Source organism: Aquila chrysaetos, chromosome 23 (genome assembly GCF_900496995.4).
Source record: "Aquila chrysaetos chrysaetos chromosome 23, bAquChr1.4, whole genome shotgun sequence".
Lineage (NCBI taxonomy): Eukaryota > Metazoa > Chordata > Aves > Accipitriformes > Accipitridae > Aquila > Aquila chrysaetos.
Window position 1 is genome coordinate 19,477,398 of NC_044026.1, and position 18,941 is coordinate 19,496,338.

At 35.3% G+C, this 18,941-nt stretch overlaps 1 protein-coding gene across 4 annotated transcripts in view; it reads left to right on the plus strand.

Annotated features, from left to right (window-relative positions):
* The window catches only part of MOSPD2 (motile sperm domain containing 2), a 37,217-nt gene that overhangs the window by 3,531 nt on the left and 14,745 nt on the right, over window positions 1-18,941 (plus strand). For 3 of the 4 annotated variants that reach the window (XM_041119487.1, XM_041119488.1, XM_041119489.1), the window contains 6 exons: window positions 5,153-5,308; window positions 5,874-5,960; window positions 8,417-8,571; window positions 14,070-14,130; window positions 15,352-15,399; window positions 16,424-16,548. In XM_041119487.1, coding sequence (XP_040975421.1) covers window positions 5,153-5,308; window positions 5,874-5,960; window positions 8,417-8,571; window positions 14,070-14,130; window positions 15,352-15,399; window positions 16,424-16,548 — 632 coding nt within the window. The remainder of the gene's footprint in view (window positions 1-5,152; window positions 5,309-5,873; window positions 5,961-8,416; window positions 8,572-14,069; window positions 14,131-15,351; window positions 15,400-16,423; window positions 16,549-18,941) is intronic. The other variant, XM_029998936.2, reaches the window with a different exon arrangement.

Below are 18,941 nucleotides of genomic sequence, written 5' to 3' on the forward strand. Positions count from 1 at the left end.
TGGACAGATAAGATAGGAGACATAGGTAGGGATAGGATAAACCCCATACTTTTAGAGAAAGCTATGTGATATTAATGCTTGAGCTTTCTATTGAAAGTAGTCTTTATTGTCACTGAGTGTTCAGTTTTGCTAAAAGTTTAAATTTATCAAATTTTTGGAGGCAGATACTTTGTTTATTGCCACATGATTTTGTTGAAGTAACTCCTTACTGGGTGGAAATAGTTTTGTTTTCTTCATCCCTGTCCCTGTATGGCTACTGACATTAAATTGTTTTCAGTCTTGCCGATTTCCTCATCTAACAATTGAAGGCACATACCTGAATGGTTACAGTACTTAGCCTAACATGTTAGGCATCAACAGCCAATTAAAGTGGGTTTCTTCCTTCTAGCCAAGGTCAGAGGAATAATTATTACTTCTTCAGACCTGAGACTTCTTGGCTGAAATAGCTTAAGGCAGTAGTTAAATTGAGAGGCTTTGTGTAATGAAACACTTGACATACTTTGCAAAGTTGCTTTTTTCCACGTTTTTTCCACAATGAAGTGGGGTTTTTTTCTCTATTCAAAGGTATTTAGTTGCTATACCTACTTAGCTTTGTGTATGACTTGTTCTGTAACATTTCTTTTCTAGATAAGAGTCCTTCCTGAAGGGAGGAGTCATTCTTACAGGTTGTGAATTCTGAAATTTTCTGGATTAATTTAGTGTGGGACTTAGCTGTGCTGAGTCCTGTAGTCTTTCTTCTATACTCTTGTTGTATATTCTCAAATTTCTATTATTGTTCTGAAAGCATGAACGCCAGAAGAAAACACAGCAGTGCAGCATTGTTCTCCTGGTAATGTAGACAGCACTGGAAAAAAAAAGTGCAAAGAGAGGGGATGTTAAAATTTGTGCATCAAAGAATTTCATGAATTGTTGCAGTGAAATTTGTGTTCATTTAGTTTTGCATGACTCTGGAGTTCTTTTCAGAGATGTTGTGTTATACAGGATCCTTTATGTTGGAAGATTGTAATTAAGTCCTAGAGTTTCACCATGAGTTTCTCAGCTTGAAGAAGACAACTATTAAATGTGGTTGTGGTCATAGAAAGAACAGAACTCCTTGCTTAAGCAAGAAAAAAGGAGGATGAGTTATGGGAAGAAGCTGATGTTCAAACAGAACTTTTTCTGTCTTCTCCCTTGACCCTAAATGTTCAATGAGGAAACAAAAGTAACTAAGTAGCCTTTTTTAAAATAAGGTTAAATAAAATTATGAACTTTGAAACCTTTAAAGTTCTGTCTGAGACCTGGTCAATCTCCTTGTTCACTCAAACTTTCCCGAAGGCCTTTTAGCTAAGGGAATTGAGAGCTAATTTTGGGCTCCTCTTGCTGCTGTCACTGTTACTCCCACATATATAACTTAGAATTTGATTTTAATGCTCTGGTAAATATCAGATTTGCTAAGCAGATGATGCTTTCGCTTGCTTTTCTGGATCTGAGTCTTGCTTAGTTTCTACACAGTTTACCAGTTCAACAGAAGAGTCTTGCGGCATCTCAGTTTTGCGTTTTCCACTGGCTGTGGAACTATTCTGGTATGCAGTAAGATTTGAATCTCTTGGGCTGAGGGAGGAACCAGGTTTCCAAGCTTCTGGACAGTTGTCTTTAACCATGAAATGTTTCACAAAAGCTTGGCACTGCTGTTGCATATGTGGCTTTCACTAGCACTTTCTGAACTGAAGTAGCTATGGATGCTGTTCCTTGTGTTACTTCTGGGGCAAGGAGGGTGTGTTCCAAATACTTCATGAAATTCTGTTTGTTATGGACTTAATTACAGAGATGTCCATCTGCCTGAGTAAAGGGTGATTAAACTTAGTGTCTCAGCATCTTAGTGGCAGTTCTGCAGGTGTGAAGTAACAGGCACTTAACTTCCTAGTGAGAAAAGCATCAATATATGTTTACAGGTATCTTAAGTGGCTAGGCTTGGAGATTGTCTGAGGTAAGTTACTTCAGTTTATAGTTTCACCTGAATTTCCATTTGGATACCCCTCAACTTCTGTTTCCTTTTTGGCCTCTTAATTGTTGTGTGTTTAAATTATGTGTTGAGAACCCTGAAGGTCTATTTTCTTTCAACTAATTCTGTTCTAACTCCAGAAATTTCTAATAATCCAGTAACTGCAGTTAAGTGTTCCACGAGTGATTTAAAACTAGAAACATTCAGATTATTTCACAGCATAGTTTGAAAACAAGTTTCCAGATTTTTGTAGAATTATGGGAAATGCACAAATTTGAAGAGAAATTCCTCCTCTGAACTGACATTTTTCAATGACTGGATTATTGGAAGGACTCCAGCAATTTCATATCACTCTGCTTTATACGTGTGAGAAAACACTTTTCTTTTGGGTTCACAATCTCATTTTAAATTTTATTTTGTAGCAAGAATTGGATAAATTGGGTAAGGTTAAAACAGTAATCAGTACTCCTGTTGTTCTATAAGTCTTGTTAAGATTACCTGATTGAAATACCGACATCCTGCAAGCGCCTGTGGAGGCAGAATTTGACTAGTTAAATTTCTATTTTTTAATGTTATCTAAGTTCAGAGTTTGGGAAAATTTGTTAGTGGCCCAGAAACATGTGTTCTGAGGCACGTTCCACATGATATGTGAATGTTTTTGAATTACTGTTTGATATAAGATGCACTGTTCTGTCATTCTGACAGTTCTGCTCTCAAACAGATACTGAGAGCAAAGAGAGCCTCAGAAAGCAGTGTGAGGTGTTATCCTCTTAGTTTTTACCTGGTGGTGTGTGTTTTTCTCTTTACACAGTACCCGAATCCATTATAGAAACAGGATATACATGGGACTGATCTCAGAAAAATACTTTGTTGATTGATTAACTGCAGTCACTCCTTGGTGGGAGCTAGTGTGTGTTAGAGATTGTTAAACCAGGTTGAAGTAAGGTAGCTCAGGCACTGGAGACATGTAATACTGATGTTAAAGTAAATCTTAGCTCTTGCAAAGCCCTAGTTTGCTGCGGCTATGAGTAGCTATATATGGCTTGAATAGCTAATGTACCATATTGAATAATGCATAGCATGGAATAGCTAGTATACCATGGCTAAGAGAAGCCAGTTCTTCTCTTACTTTAGCTGACAGTGGATGTGCCAGCTTAGTTACTGCACATGACAGTATCTCTGAAGGGGTTTTTGGTTGGAATGCACGTTACGCGAAGAGCGGCTGTGGAATCTTTCTACCCTTTTGAGTTTTCAAAACTTGACTGACAAAGGTACTTAGTGACCTGTTTGAACTTGGAAGTTAGCCTTGCTGTGAGCAGGAGTTAGGACTGAGATGACCTGTAGAAATCCTCTCCAATGTTAGTTTTTTTATGATTCTAACTTGAAACTAGATACTGTTAGTGTTTCTCAGGCAAAACTGTCCCAAATCATAATCATTGGGGGAATAATCAAATTTCAAATGAGCAGTTGAGACTTTCATAAAGTTAACACTCCAAATCTTTGCAACTTGTTCCATCTGTGGTTGACCTAGAGCCACAGAGAAGTTAAATATCATTTCAGTCTTGTCCTGAGTGTTCACTTTACTGGACTTAGTCAGAATATAGGGAATGAGCTGTCCGGTGCAAGTATGGAAATGATGAGAGAAGGAACTGAAAGTGAGTTTTTAGTAGATTGGAGGCTTTTGGGCAGAGAGGAGCAAGTAGGAGACTGAGATTAAGGAAAGTGGGATTTGACTGTAGGCTTGGCTAAGGAACAAGGTAAGGTAGTGGGATGGCATCAAGGGAAGGAGAAATTTGAAACCTAATGAAGAAGGAACTGAGTAGATTATGTGAGAAGCAGTTGGGTGTGAAGAGGTACATTGGGGGAGTGCAACTATAATAACTCTTGGTGGATGGGTGCATTTAAAATGGGTATACTCTTACAGTTACATTGACTAATTTGTGACAGTATAAATTTAAAGACAAGTAAAATAGGTCACATCCTTGCAGGTGGGCCAGTAAAACTAAAAATATTAGCAGAATTTAATGGTATCTTTTTCTTAACATCTTCCTCAGAGTTAAGATGTCTGATTGAAATATGCATCCCTAAACCATCTAGTCAGTGTTCAAAATAGTTATTTTAATTATGATGGCCCTGAAAGTAGTTATTTTGAGTTTATTGCTGCTGACAAAGGAATTCTCTCCAGTATGTGAAAATTAACATTGTTTTATTAACAACCAGTCTTAACTTTTTTTCATGCTAATCACAAATAAATTTGAGTACTTTAAAAGCTTTTTTTTTTTTAGTAGTTAGCAAAGAGATGTGTATCAGTGTCTGTTGTTTTCAGAAGCCTGTTTCTATCATGGGCTCTTGATTTGCATTTTGATTATGCAGATTTCTCAAAGAGGAGCATTGATCTGAAAACTGAGTCTTTGTTTAAGCAGATCTACAACAAAAATAGGTCTACTTAGGCATTTGTATTTTACAAACTTTCCTGTTTAAAAAATAATTTAAAAAAAAGTAATGAGCAGCAGCAACTCCTGTTTCATCACTTCCTAAAGCATGTTAACCTGTTATCCTGTTGCTAACCTGATACAAGAGGAGTTTGAGGCTTGGGGGTTTTGTGCTGCTCTAGAGTTGCATGTAGTTTGTGTTCAGTAAGGTAACAATTTACAACAAGTGTAGAATCTGTAATCTTTAATGAAAACAGTTTTGTTTAATGCATGGTCAAAAATAGTCATTTTAACATCTGTTCTCTGACATTTTGTAATTTGACATGCTGATGCCTATAAGTTTGAGAACTCAAGCTTGAACTAGTGATGCTTAATGTATACATTCATCAGTAAACATTCTTAGACTGTATACTAATTTATGTTAATTATAGAAACCTGTTTTTAAAAAAAATTACACCTGCCCTACACACACCTTCTTTTCTAATGTTTTTTTTTTCTTGGAATAAGTATTACAGGAAATATTTTTCTAGTGAGAGTAATCTTGTAGTGTTCCTAAATATTATCATAGTAGATAGTTGTTTTTCATCAATTTCTCATGCTGTGCTTTGTCTGCTTAAGTTTGAGACTGTAAAAGAAATGCTGCGTACCTAGTAGATGCTTATATTGAAACCTGATAAATTTCCTTTTCATGTTTTCATAGCAAATACTATATTCTTACAGTAATTGATTTATTTACTAGATAAATCGGAAAAATATGATTCTAGAGATGTGGAAAGACTTCAGCAAGATGATAAATGGGTTGAAAATTATCTGATTTGGCGTCATGATGTTGTGGATGATACATTAAAGATGATTGATGAAAGCCTTCAGTGGAGGAAAGAATATACAGTTAATGGTAAGCTATGTTATATAATGCTTTTGATGGTGTATGTTGCTTTCCTATAGAACTACAACTGACTTCTATATGTAGCTTCATTAAGCACCTTTTAAAGATTTTGTAAGTACCACAGAGCTGAGCAGGAACTTTTCAACTCAGTTAAAAAAAAAAAAAAAAAAAAAAAAATTAGAACTATTGCTTTTTATGTTGACCAGTGCTGTCTCACTGTTTTGTTGTGGTTCCATGTGTCTATTGAAAGGTTGTTTAGGGGGAAGACAGGCAGCTATCTTGTGTTTTGTCTTTGTGCATTTGCTAGAATGGAGTCCTTTAAAAAAAAAAAAAAAGCAACCAACAAAAAAACCCACAAAAAACAAGGCTCTATTGTTCATTGTAGTAGCAGTAGCTCTGACTCCCTAGGTACAATAGATCTGGTTTTTGTACTGTGAGAATGTTTTGAAGGTGAGCTCTATCTACAGGACTTCACAATCTGAATTAAAGGGTGGAGCATTTTTAGTGACTTCTGTTAAGTTACAATGGGATTATTAATATGATTACTGAAATAATGTTTCATTTGACTTTGCAGACTTGACAGAATCTGTCCTTCCAAAATGGTTATTTGAAAATGGTTCTCTCTTTCTGCATGGATATGATAAAGAGGGCTATAAATTATGTAAGTTACAAAGAATATAATATTTTCAATCACTGATCATTATTTTTTGTTTCCAGCATTTTAGCATCTATTTTGAAAAATAAACAATTTAAAAATAGAAGTAGGTACATACTGGCAACTGTTTTTACTGAAAATGATGAGAAGATGGTAATTTTGAGTATCTCTGGATCACAGAAGTGGAATGAGGAAACTTTTATCAGCAGTCTTAAAAAATCATAAACCTTTATCCTAATTATAATGCAGGTTTTAACTTTCCTGTTGGAGTGCACTGTTTCTGTATCTACTGTGGTGAGTATATGACTAGTATAAATGTTCATTATTACAGTGCATTGTCATTGCTTTTCTAGCAGCCCACATTCTTGCATACTTGCAGTGGTTCACAGGAGGTCTGCAATGGTTTTCCTGTTTTTTTCATTTTTTCTGATGTCATCGGAATGTTCAGTAACAGTATGGATAGCTGAGAATTGTTGGAGAATGAACTCTCAAGTTGTGATTAAATTCTAGTAACTAAAGAATAAGATTTGTAGGGAAACAGTAAATATTGCCTGAAATACTCCTGAGAATGTTTTACTAGTGTATAATAGGTGGTCAGTATTATTTTCTATTAATTAATCTGTTGTAACATCTCACATATTTACTTTTAATTAAGCTTAAATCCTATGAGGCAAAAGAGGCTTTTTAAACAAATCACTCATGAGGCTTTCTAAGCAATAATCTTGAACCTTGAAAAAACAAAAAAATGAAATCTGAAATTCTGCTTTTCCTTGGTTTACAAGGGCTAGTTTGTACTTCCAGAAATACACTAACAATCCAATCTTTTACAGAAATGACTGTTTTGTAAACACCAATATTACTAGTTTTCAAAAAAAAAAAGTAATGACCAGAAAAATACAGCAACTGTCCCTTTTCTTATCATTGTGAGATATCAGTGCTGTATGAAAAATTGCTGCTTTGTTATGCTTCATGATTTTCTTTTAGCCTCCAAGGTAAGTATTCAAGGATAAGTGGCGGTGATACCTTTTTTAATAGCTTTTAGAAAGCTGAGCATGATTATACTGGGTGGTCCAATTTGGTGAGATTGGGGGGAAGGGGAGAAGTGAAAAAAAAACAGACCATCACTTCTTTGCATCAGTGCTTGGTCTGAGAAAATAATGCAGTTGTTTCATGACAAGAATGTGTAAGTTGGGTAAATAACTATTTCTGATTTTATTGTCACTGAAACATAACTAATGTCTCAATTTTCCATACCTGAAATGTTTCTTTTGTGAATGTTAATTGGGTCAGAATATCTGACTTGGTATGTAAATTCAGATTGCATTGTAGTTAAAAGTTCCTGGTTAGTCAACATTTGAGAAACGTGCTTCTTGGGCCACATGCTCCATTCTCATTTTGTTATGTAAAATAGACATTTTAAAGTATAATGAAGTTCTTCAAGAATTATTGGTTACTTTCACAAGAGTCCTGTGTTTGAATAGGGGTATCTTTGAAATTCTGAACTTAGAGCATCTAGTTAATATACTATGTGTAAAAAAAAAAAAAAAAAAAAAAAGTTTGTTTCTTTACATGAGCCATAAAATGTTGGTTTTTTTTTTTATTTGCAATTGGAAGTAAAAGACATGGAGAAGAAATCTGTTTTTTAGTAAGACTTTCCAAGTTTCAGAGAAAAATATTAGAGTATATCTACAATTATTTTCAGGGCTTGTCTAATTTTGGTATTGTAGAGGTACCAAAAATGAAGGCTGCTTTTCATTGCTGCCCCAAATATTTCTTTTATCACTTCAAATTACTGATTATACAATGGTTTCAGACATTTTTATAAAGTCTGTTACTTTGAAATATGCTACTTTTCATGGAAAAACTTGTCTTTGCATAACTTATTTCTTATTCCAGAAGGGTATGTATTGGGCTTTCACTTATATAATGTTGCTCATCTGGATTTTTTTCATTTTATTTTAGAAAGGTCTGTTGCTTTTTGTATAATTCATAATGTGTGTATAAATAGTTTTTCAAAACACATCAACTACAATGCTGTAGAAAACCTAAGCAGAAAAAGAAACAAATTTCACAACAATACTTAGAATATATGCAGAACATAATATCAAATCTGAGGACCATGTGATTTAATTTGAAATTATGAAGTTATAATCTAGATAAGTAGTCTTTAAATACATGAAAAGTATTTTTCCACTCTCCTGTTTCTTCTGTGCTGTAATTCTTTATTTTCAATTTCTAAAAAGTTCCAGTATAAAAATGTGAGCAAGGAAAGGGAGGTGGGGTAAGGTATGCAGCTTGTCTTTCTAGCTGTTCTGTAGCCATAAAATCAGTAGAAATGTAGAATACAAACTCAGGGGTGTTAACAAATTTCAGCGCATCCTGTATAGTTATTTGGATAATGTTTTCTGATAATTTGGTCTGTTGTTTCAATTTTTGTATGTGTTTTTCTTTCTTCTCACAAGTTTGGTTCAGAGTGAAACATCATACAAGAGATCCTAAACAACAACTTGAGAAAAAGAAACTGGTAGCTTTTTGGTTAGAACATTATGCCAAGAGAGATCATGGAAAGCCCTTAACAGTGGTATTTGACATGGCTGAAACTGGAATCAGTCATATAGTAAGTATTTTTATTGTGTTTTTCTGATTGCTTTCTGACTTATTTAACCTATGTCCCCAGAAAAAGGGGAGTCCCTGTGCAGTCCTTGACACCTAAGTAATTTAACAATTGCTCACATCAATGATATGTAGAGCTTCTTCCCTTGACATGAGCAGTTTCCCAAACCTTTTGTTACATATTAAAGTTTAAGTCTTGTGCAGCACACTGAAAACTTGCTTTTAGTTTGGTGACTGAGCCAAAATGACTATATATAGTAGTTGCTCACCAGCTTGGTGTGTGAGCTGTCATGGATGACAGTAGTAGAACTTAATTTTTAAGCCCCCAAAAGGCAGTAGGCTGAGCCATCTTTTGTTGCGAGTGCAGTTGCTGCCATTCCTTCAACAGCTCCATTTTCATTGTTGTCATCTTTTTTGGACAAATCAGTCAAGAGTGAAGGATGGAAAAATGGGGTAATGGTGAAGCATTAAAACCCTTAGATGCAGTGGCTGAGATCTTTGATGATCTGTACCGAAAAGTCAGCTGACAATTCTGATCCTGGTCTTGCCTTTCCATCCTCCATGCTGTGTATGCTGTCCCTGTATATTTAAATTGCGTTCATTTCTTAAGTCCCTGCATGCATCTCTCTCCACCCATTGAATTTTGTTGTGAAGATAAGTTAGCTGGATGCAAAAGAGCAGTTCATCAAGTCAACATTGCTTTCAGTATTCATCTTTAACCAAATATAGTCCAAGTCTGTCTTTTCTCTTACTAACATACATGTTATTACAATGATGAGACTAGTATAATGAAGAAATCTGCGTGCTAGTTGCTGTGTACAGATACAGAAAAAATGCAGGTGTCTGAGTTTGAACAGATGTGATAGACTCCTGAATTGTAGGCCTGTCTGTCAGACTCAAATTTATACTTCTTCGGGAATAATATCTTCACCCCCTTTTTCAGTTCCTTGTCCAACCTATCAGCTTTTCTGAAGACTGCTTCCTCCACACTTGACCTTGCATAAATGAGAGACTCCAACTTTTCATTCAGGAGAGGAGACATTTCTCTTAGCAAAAGTTTTTATGCATTTCTAGATGTTCTTTAGGACTACAAAATGAAGGAGGAGCAGTGTAGCTTAGTCACTTCTGTAAAAGTGATGATTATTCAAAAGGTTGCAATTAGATAAGAAAATTGTAATGATTTTAAGAGTAGGATTTCACTTTTGCCTTGGATATAATTGTAGAACTGAATCATTAAAGAAGCTGAGAGGAATTATACTAGTTCTGGAAACTATTCCAGAAAACTATTTCCCATTTGTACAATAACTTACAAAATTAAAAGCTTCATCAATTTTAAAAACATTGCAGAATTAAGTACTTGAAATTCCATGTTCTAGGTATTCGGAAATAAGTGGAGGAAAAAATTAATTCCATACCACTTAGTCATATGTCAAGTCAGTAGTCTACTTTGGGAATTAATTAGAGATTTACTGTAGTTATACATAGGATTGGGTAATTCCCTGCCTGAAGTAAACTTCAGAGAATGTTTAAGTTTAGATGCTTATTGGAATTTAGCAAATTGTTCATGTATGTTACATGAAACTTAAATGTATTTAAGAACTGTTACTGAATTGATGGTCTTAGCTGTTCTTAAGTCCTGTGCCTATATGGAAAAGTGGAAGATTTAAAGAATGTGATTTGTGGGATTTTGAATTTTCAAAAGCTTCATTTATGGTCTCTTTGGCCATATTATTTCATAAACTGATCCTGAAAACGTTACTGTGAAATGTTAAAATTTTCCCCAAACTCATCCCTGTGGAATGTTCTTACTTTAGAAAACCAATAGTTGAGTATCTCTTCATTTTCACTAAAGCTTTCACAAAGCACACAATTATTTGTTTTTACATGACCTCTGGAATTTCATAGTGTTCAACGACACTCCATATTTGCTTTTGCTTCAGTGATTCTTGCACACTATCTGAACCTGTTGTAACTTGGTATCCATACACCTGCATTTCTTTGAACGATGCTAAACTACCCTGCGTTTGTAGTGTAGTAGCATCAATGTTGTAGCATGTAGAGTGGGGTTTCTAGTAGTCTGACCGAGCTAGAGATTCTGCTCAGTGTGGTATTTTTCCATTGCGATGCAGAAACGCTATTATCTATTTCCAGAGGAAAACAATTGCCTTAGTACCTATCCCTTGTGAACAGTTTTTATCATATGATGGATTTCAACCTACAAAACATACAAAGAAATATATTTGGTTCACTTGTTTAAGCATTTACTTTAGTAAACTTGGGATAGGCATCTTTTGCTTATATCCATTGGTATTCATATGTTGTATGTGTCAGCACTTCTATGAGGACCAGAATCGCAAACTACTCCTTATGGAGTTATTTGTAAATATATTGCAGTTGAAGACAGAACTGTCAACTGCATGCTCTGGGTCTTCTTTTTTGAGGTTCTTTTTCACTTCCCTTGCTTTGAGATGGAATTTTTGATCCCAGTACTCTCTTCTCCCTTCTCAACGCTCATCAGTACACTGTCCGGTTGCACACTGTCATCTGGACTTTTTGTGTATTTTCTAGAAGTTTTTTAATACGCATTTTGCTCCTAAGATTGTTCCTTAGTTGGATTTTTGGTATATCTTATTAAAATATCCAGGTTCAAAAGCTGCACTTGTTACAGAGCAGAAGTTCTTGTTAATATCTGGATCACTAGATTTATTTAGCTCTAAGTGCATGAGGTGCAATCTTTGTTTTATGTTGTCACCTTTACAGTGAGTCTTTTAAATTCACCAGATCTGGGCGGGGGGGTGAGCCATTTTAGGTATGAGTCTGGGCATCAGCTTGTGTGCAGCTTTATCTACAGTTGCTGTTAATACAGTCTGAATGATATACTACTACTACTAGTAGAATGTGATCTGGTTAATGGCATATCATGAAGCTGCAGCTTACCTATTGATAGAGATCCTCTTCTGAAATTTGGAAATGAAAATGCATTTTTTAAATTTATGTGGGTTTAGGAGTGAATGTATGTTGCAGTATCTCTTCCTTTAGGTCTGGTTTTCTACCTATTGGTATCTTTTTATGGAAAGCATAAATGCATACCCATAGTTTACTACAAGCATCTTTAAGATTTGCTTTGTAGGAGCTTGTTTAGAAGATTAGAACAATATCACCTCCTGCACTTTTACTGATCCTCAACTTACACAATCTAAAGTAAGGATTTTTTTTTTTTGAGGGGTTGGGGGAGGTGACATTTGGGTAACTTTAGACAGACGAAAATCTACAGTTACCTCATTCACTTCGGCTGAGTTCAGTAGAGAAAAGTACTTTTTTAGCACCCACTTTCAGGAGCAGGATCTAAGCTGGTTTAGATGGCAAGATGGAGATCTTGCCTATCATTACATATTTATAGATTTAATTTGATAACTAAAAATCTCATAGATTGTCTATAGGTTAAAAAAAATAATCTTATCTATAGAATATTGAATTTTTTCTTCCCAAATGCCATGCTGTCCTGTTATTTTTACAGGAATGGCTAAAACTTGAATCTTGTTCTTCCTTTTTTTGTTGGTATTTAAATATAAACAAAAAGAAAAAAGCTTTCTTTCTACCTTTTCCAGGCAAAATGGTTCATGTTGCATTGTGACCTTGCAGCTGTGCAGTACAGCGCCACAAGCTTTTAAGATATTTTGACAAATAAATACGGTGTAATTCAGTTTTGCAAGACAGGATTGGTGCTCTTATCTGTGCCTTGAGGGCTGTCTGTCCATACTCCTAAAGATAATACTGGAGCCATGGTTTTATATAACAAGAATAAAGGATTGTAGTAATTTCCTTGATGTGAAAAAGCAACTTGATTTTGGTTTTGTGGAGCATATCCTGAAGCAACTTCTTTCTGGTGTCTTTGAGACTCCCAGAGACACAATCTCAGCAAGTGCTGTCTATAAGTGTCCCATTGCACAGTCTTGCTTTGTAGTTAGTACACTTATCACAGAAAGGAATATTTTTTTAATGGCTGTTTGTAGCCATGTAGAGTAACTGATAAATTTTATCCTAAAAGAACTTTGATTTCTGAGTTCTCTTCCAGAGCATGCTTCATTTGTTTGTTCCATTGCTATGGACATCTCCTACGTCAGCTTTTATCACTGGTATGCAGCCAGGTAATTCTGATAGCTCATGCCTTGTCGCACCAGTTCAGGTAACTAGAATAGATGCAGTTATTGAATGGTTCGCTGAAATCTGTACTTCTAATTCCAGGCTTTCAGCAAAATAATGGATCCATCCTCCTAATATGTGACAGTGCCGCTTTTGGATAGGCAGCAGGATAGAGAGTAGCATCCTTGTTAATGCACTGGAGATTCTAATCATTGCTTGGAAATCTATCACTGTTTATGCTATTAAAAGAAAGGTACTGCACTTGGTACAAGCAACAGCCAGTTGAGAAATGCTTCTATTAAAGGCTACCTTCTGCCTCTAAAGATACCAAGCTTTCAGTTAATTTCTAGTTACTGAACCTACTAATAAAGCTTTCAGGTTGTGGGTAGCCCTTTTACGCAGGGTGTTGATTTTTTTTCTTTGTTGGCAAATGTTGTAATAGCATGTTTACATCATTCTCGGAGCCCGTTCCCCATAGCTTTTTTACTGTTATGATGGGCTTTGGATCCTCCATTAGCAATATATTTTGTACTTTTTCTGAAAGTAGTAGTAGTGGTCACTTCCGTTAGGACTGGGGAAAGTATGAGTACTCATGGCAGGCTTCCCACCTAACCGAAGTATCTTATTGTGGTAAGGTATCTCTCACTTCGTTATCTATACCTGTTTCATAAAATGACTTTTTTTGCCCTTTACTGTGTAGTCAGTTCTGTTATACCTGGATTTTGCAATGGAGACTTGGCTGTACTATTTCTGTGCAGCTGCTCATTGGATGGAAGCACCCTGAAAATGGGTGCTATACAAGCAGCTTTTTTGAGTGCTGCCTCCGTCTATGATTTCTCTGCATACCACAAACTAATACCGAAACCAAAAATTGTCTTAAAAGAAAACCTATTTTTTTCCCTCTGGAAGATCCTGAGTGCAGTAGTATATGGAACAGTATGCAAGGTAAGTTATCGAAGGGAAATTTCAGTAGGTTTAGTGCTCTCCCTTGTAAGGCGTTAAGATAATCTGTCAAGTTTTTCTAGTGTTAAAGGTTTATTTTTCCTGTATCTTTCCTGTACAGCTTAAATCCTGTTAATACTCTGTAGTAGTTTAGATACTTGATTTACTGCATTGATAATAGGTCTGTTGACTTCCTTCTTAGACCATGAAGCTAAGTTTGGCCACAATCCTGCAGCAATTTAATGAAGTGAAAAGCATTGCATTGAGTTTGGATGATGTTTGTAGTATGTGTAAAACTTGAATGTAGATGATTACAATATAAGTAACTTGTACTATTCAATAAGTGCCTCAGCTTAACTAAGCCTGTATTTTTAATGTTTTGATTTACGTTGCATTTTTTCTGTGCTTTTATTTTAGGACTTGGATTTTGTTCGGTTTATTGTCAACTGTTTTACAGATTACTACCCAAACTTCCTCAGTAAGTATTGTATATTAAATCTTAAGCACTGTAGATTTATGTAATAAGAGCATTTAATAATATTACAGATGATGTGGGAGACTTAAGTCTTTTTGTGTGTGCTTTGTGGTAACTACATGGAACACATGGGTGTTACAGATGCAGAATATTTTTGTGCTCGTATGTCAGCACAACTTTGTATTGTAAATAAACTTTACATTCATCAAAAATCAACTGGCTTTTCAGGAAATAATAATTTAAGAAATGTTTTTACAGATTAAAAATTGATATAAGCCTTCAGTAGAACTGAATTGGCCTGTTTTTTCCTTTGCTCCTTGTTACTTGGATAGAAGCTTTGCAAACTTGCATGGTAGTTTGCATCCTTTAGGAGTCTTCAGGGGACAAAGAATGAATGGCTATAGAAAATCTTAGGGAGCAGTGGTTTACTCTAAACAAGAATAAGGCATGTTTGTGTGCACACTTGGAAAAACCTGCATACTTGTCTGCTAATTTTTTTTTTATGGTTAGGCAAACACAGAATAGTTTTTGCTAGCTCATGTAAGTTATAAATTTTAGGTGAAAAATGTGTGAGTATTGAAATTCTGTACAGCAACTGCTTAAACTCTGAATATTACATTTCAGCTTGCTGATCAAAGTTTTGAACTTTGATCAAATACCAAACTTCAAAGCAAGTGCAACATTATGTTTTTGGTTTTTTTGACATTCAACAGAAATTTTGGGACACTTCTGAGTCAAAAGTACTAACTTTTCAGACTTCTCTGCTAAAAGAAAGAAAGCTTGGGAAAAAAATGTAGATTTACCAAGACTTTTACTATTTGTTTGGGAAGAAGAGGTGCTGAATATAACTGTTAAACTTCCTTTTCCATTCAATAGCTGCTTTTCTAGGTCAGGTTGAGATCTTACCTTCTCTGCCTTATTTGGGGAGATTACTTATTAGTAACAGTATGTCAGAAAAGTAGTATCCCAGAGAAGTATATAAACAGTGTATAACTTAGAACTTTATTAATTATTTTCCAAGCAAACAGCTAATGTTTTTATATAGTAACAGAAATAGGTTTATACATGTTAAAAACAATTATACAAAATTGCTTCCCCAGAGGAGTGAACATGGAGGTTTCTAAAAATGAGTATTCACTTTTTACATGACCATTATTGCTGTGCTTCCTCTTAAACAGAGAAATACATAACGCTTGGTATTCACATTATTTCCTTTTCTTTTTGTCTTTTCAGCAAAGATAGTGATCTTTGAAATGCCATGGATAATGAATGGTGAGTTGTTTGTTTTTTTATTGGGGGTTTTTTGGTTGTGATAACTTTCTAAAATTAGTAGCATAAATAGGAAGCATTTTTTCTGCTCTGTGTAGATACAGCTGAATGGTGGAATTTGTTAAACATGCATCCTGAAATTTGTCAATTTGTAGGTTGCATACTTTTTGTTTTTCCTTCTAGCATTGCATTTTGGATCATACTTTAAATGCAGTCTGTATTCATCCTGTTATCTTTAAAGCTTGGGAGACCTTGATAAATAGTCTATTCCTTATATGTTTCCAACTGTAATCCTTTCAAAGCTGGATCTGTTCATGATTTAGGAATACTATCATCAACAATTGAAGGACACTTAAAACCAGCCAAAAACTAGAATACACAATTTAAGATAGATGCCTGACACTGGACACTGATATTGTTACATATGTTTTGATGTGTGTACTTCAATAACTACCTTTAATTATAATGTACAGGATAAACGTGTTGTTCTTGTATTTTTACCATATGAATACGTATTTTTATGCTGGCTTTAGATTTTTCTGTATATTCATGTTTTACCATCACTGAAATAACTATGTTTTTTGAAAATACTCTGTAAATCTAAACAAGTGTCCTTTAAAGCAGCAAAACACTTCAACTGGGAAAGTGTATACACATCTTTCCCAATGTCCCTCACTCAGATTTGGAAATACAATTGGTTTTACCCCTCAGTACTTCCTGGGCTAAAATCCAAGACAACAAAGTTGTCATTTATTAAATCAAAGATACTGTTTCCATGAAAGTCTGTGGTCTATCTGCATTCTTCTGTAGAAAAGTATATGTCCATAAAATATTTTCTCTGTAAATAATCTTTTCCTTGCACTGTTTACTCCCATTATAATAGATATTTTCAGAGCAGGTCCTGCCATATCTTATGGGATGTAGCTCACTTGTGTTCTATAAGGTCTACCAGTACACTGCAAAAAACCCCTTCCTGACAACTTACATACACCTCTTCTTTTTTTTTTTTTTTTTTTTTTTTTAAAAGCTGCTTTTAAAATTGTGAAGGGTTGGCTTGGCCCAGATGCAATAAGCATGTTAAAGTTCACGAACAAGAGTGATGTACAGGAATACATCAGTGGAGAGTATCTGCCACCTCACATGGGTGGAACAGTAAGTATATTAACATTTCATGGTCCTTTTGTGATAGATTGAGACATGCCTGTATAAATTACACATGTGGGGTTGAGAGTTGGCACTTCATGGATGTGAAATTGTTCTGCCAATGATAACTTGTAAATCACATTAATAAAAAATAGGCTAACTTCATAAGAATTTGCTATCTGGCAGTCTTAAGTACAGAAATAACTTTTCTGAATCATTCATCCACTTTGAAGTCATTGGAAACCACTTAGTTTTTCAGGCCTTAAAAAATAAAAATCCATTTTAAGTGTCATTCCTCCTTCTACTCTTTCTTTTTTTTTTTCCCTCCCACCTAATGAATTAGAGATTATGTATTGGTTTATGAAACAAGTTCTGTGGACAGAAAATAGGGTTTATGGCTCAGTTTTCATCCTGCTCCAAAGCTATGATTCAGTAAAGACAATCATACTGCAATTATTTTTTCTTTGTTGTCTTTAAGGCTGCATTTTAAGACATGACTGTAGAAGATTCTTTTTTGAGAGTATATTAGAGCTCCAAAGAACATGCTGCAATCCAGTATCACTTAACAGAGCCTGGATCCTATTCTAGTGCAATCTAAACAGTGAAACAGCACAAGCATCTTGTACAACAGGTTTCACTTTTCACAAAGCTAGTAAATAAGTTTGCATAATCTTTATAATAGAATTTGCAGAAAGAGGATGTTTTTTCTTTAAAGTTTTTGTAGACCACTTGTGGTAGTGGAATCAGCCCACTGCAGAGGAGTTATTTTTACTTATTTTCCTTTTTTTTTTTTTTTCCTGTTTTTGGAATTATGGCAGTAACAATATGGAGAAAAGGAAGACTCTGCTTCAGCAATAGTAGGAGAAGCCATGTTCCTTTATATACAAACTCAAAGTAGATTTCTGGTAGCCAGAACATACGAAACTTGTTTTGGGAACATTAAAGACTAAGTTACCTTGGTTTTTATTTGGCTGAAAGTAGCAGCCTTTAAAAAGTGCTTTTGCACAAGACTCTTGAAGAAAAGATACTCTCTTTCTCCATGGAAAATTGCTTCCCAAACTCTCCAGTCTCATGTAAGAAATTTCTCATGTTCAAGAAAGCTGAAATTGCTGAACTTCATTGAGGGGAGGGCTGATGTCTGAAGTGGCTTCAGTAAGGATTTGAAAGGGGTATAGCAGTGGTTCTGAGCCTAGTTCCCATGGTGTTGTCCTATTGTTCCAATAGAGGGGGAAAGTTCTTTTCTTCCTCAGAGCTGAGTATCTCCTGTCTGCTTTTTAGACCATTTGAACTGATAGCTAATTACATCTTTAAAGAAAGAACTTGTGACTTTGCTAAATATCCTCCTGAAGTATCTGGTTGAGCACACAATCTTAGAGTTATCTTTTATCCTGCCTTGGTCCTGAAAGGTCTCATTGGCAGTTAGCGGTTATTGACAAAGTTGGCTCCATGTTGCCCATCTTCTAAGACCGTTAACAAGTTCCAGAATCATGGAGGCAGCTTATCCAAACCATTTGTCTGTGGTAGTAAGTTGCAGTGACAGAAATAAAGTAGTAGAACGGGAGTAAACTTGCTTGAAAAGGACTCCAGGGGTTTTGACAATTTCGGAAAAGAAGCTATATCTTTAGTTATTAAAAGCCCTGTATTTTGAACCAGCAGATGTTTTGTCTAACTACTGAGTCTTTGGTATTTAGCCACTTGATAGGTGTTTTGAACTTTTAACCTCAGAACTGTCATCATCTGGAAGCATTGTTAGCAAATATTCAGACTCCAAAATTGTGCTCTGGATCTTCCTTCCAAAGATTTCTTCAGCGCATACAGAAAGGAGGATTTTGCATCTCTCTGACAGCAAGGAGTTTTTCAGTGACCAGAAGACAGACAACTTACTGACCTTTTCTCAGAATTTAACTTTTCTTAAGGTGGTTAACCTTGGCTCCTCTTGAGGCAACTAGATAGAGTACATTCATCAGTATTAGTGTTGTCAGGCCTGTTTTTTTAAGGCAGTATCTGACTTGCATAAATTAATTCCCTCCATTTTCCAGTCAAGTGTTTGTGTTTGGTTTGGGGTTTTTTTTTTTTTGTCTCCTTCCAATTCCTTGTTGTCTTTGATTTCCACACATTTTAGGAACAGATCATCATATTTGCAACTAGCATAATGCAGGCGAAGAGGACAGCATATCTGTTTGTCCTTCATAAGTAGCCATAAGTAGACTTTCATCCTCTTTCTGCTGTCCCCTACTAGCATGCATCTTGGAAGAGCCAGGGCTTGCCAGATGTAAACACCTAGTGGAGCAGGTCATTTGGCTAGTTACTTTGGGGAGATACAGAGAATGTAAGTGCAGTGGAATCTAGCTATCCAAGAACAAAGTTAGAGACTAGTTTTGGAATTAACAACAACAACAAAA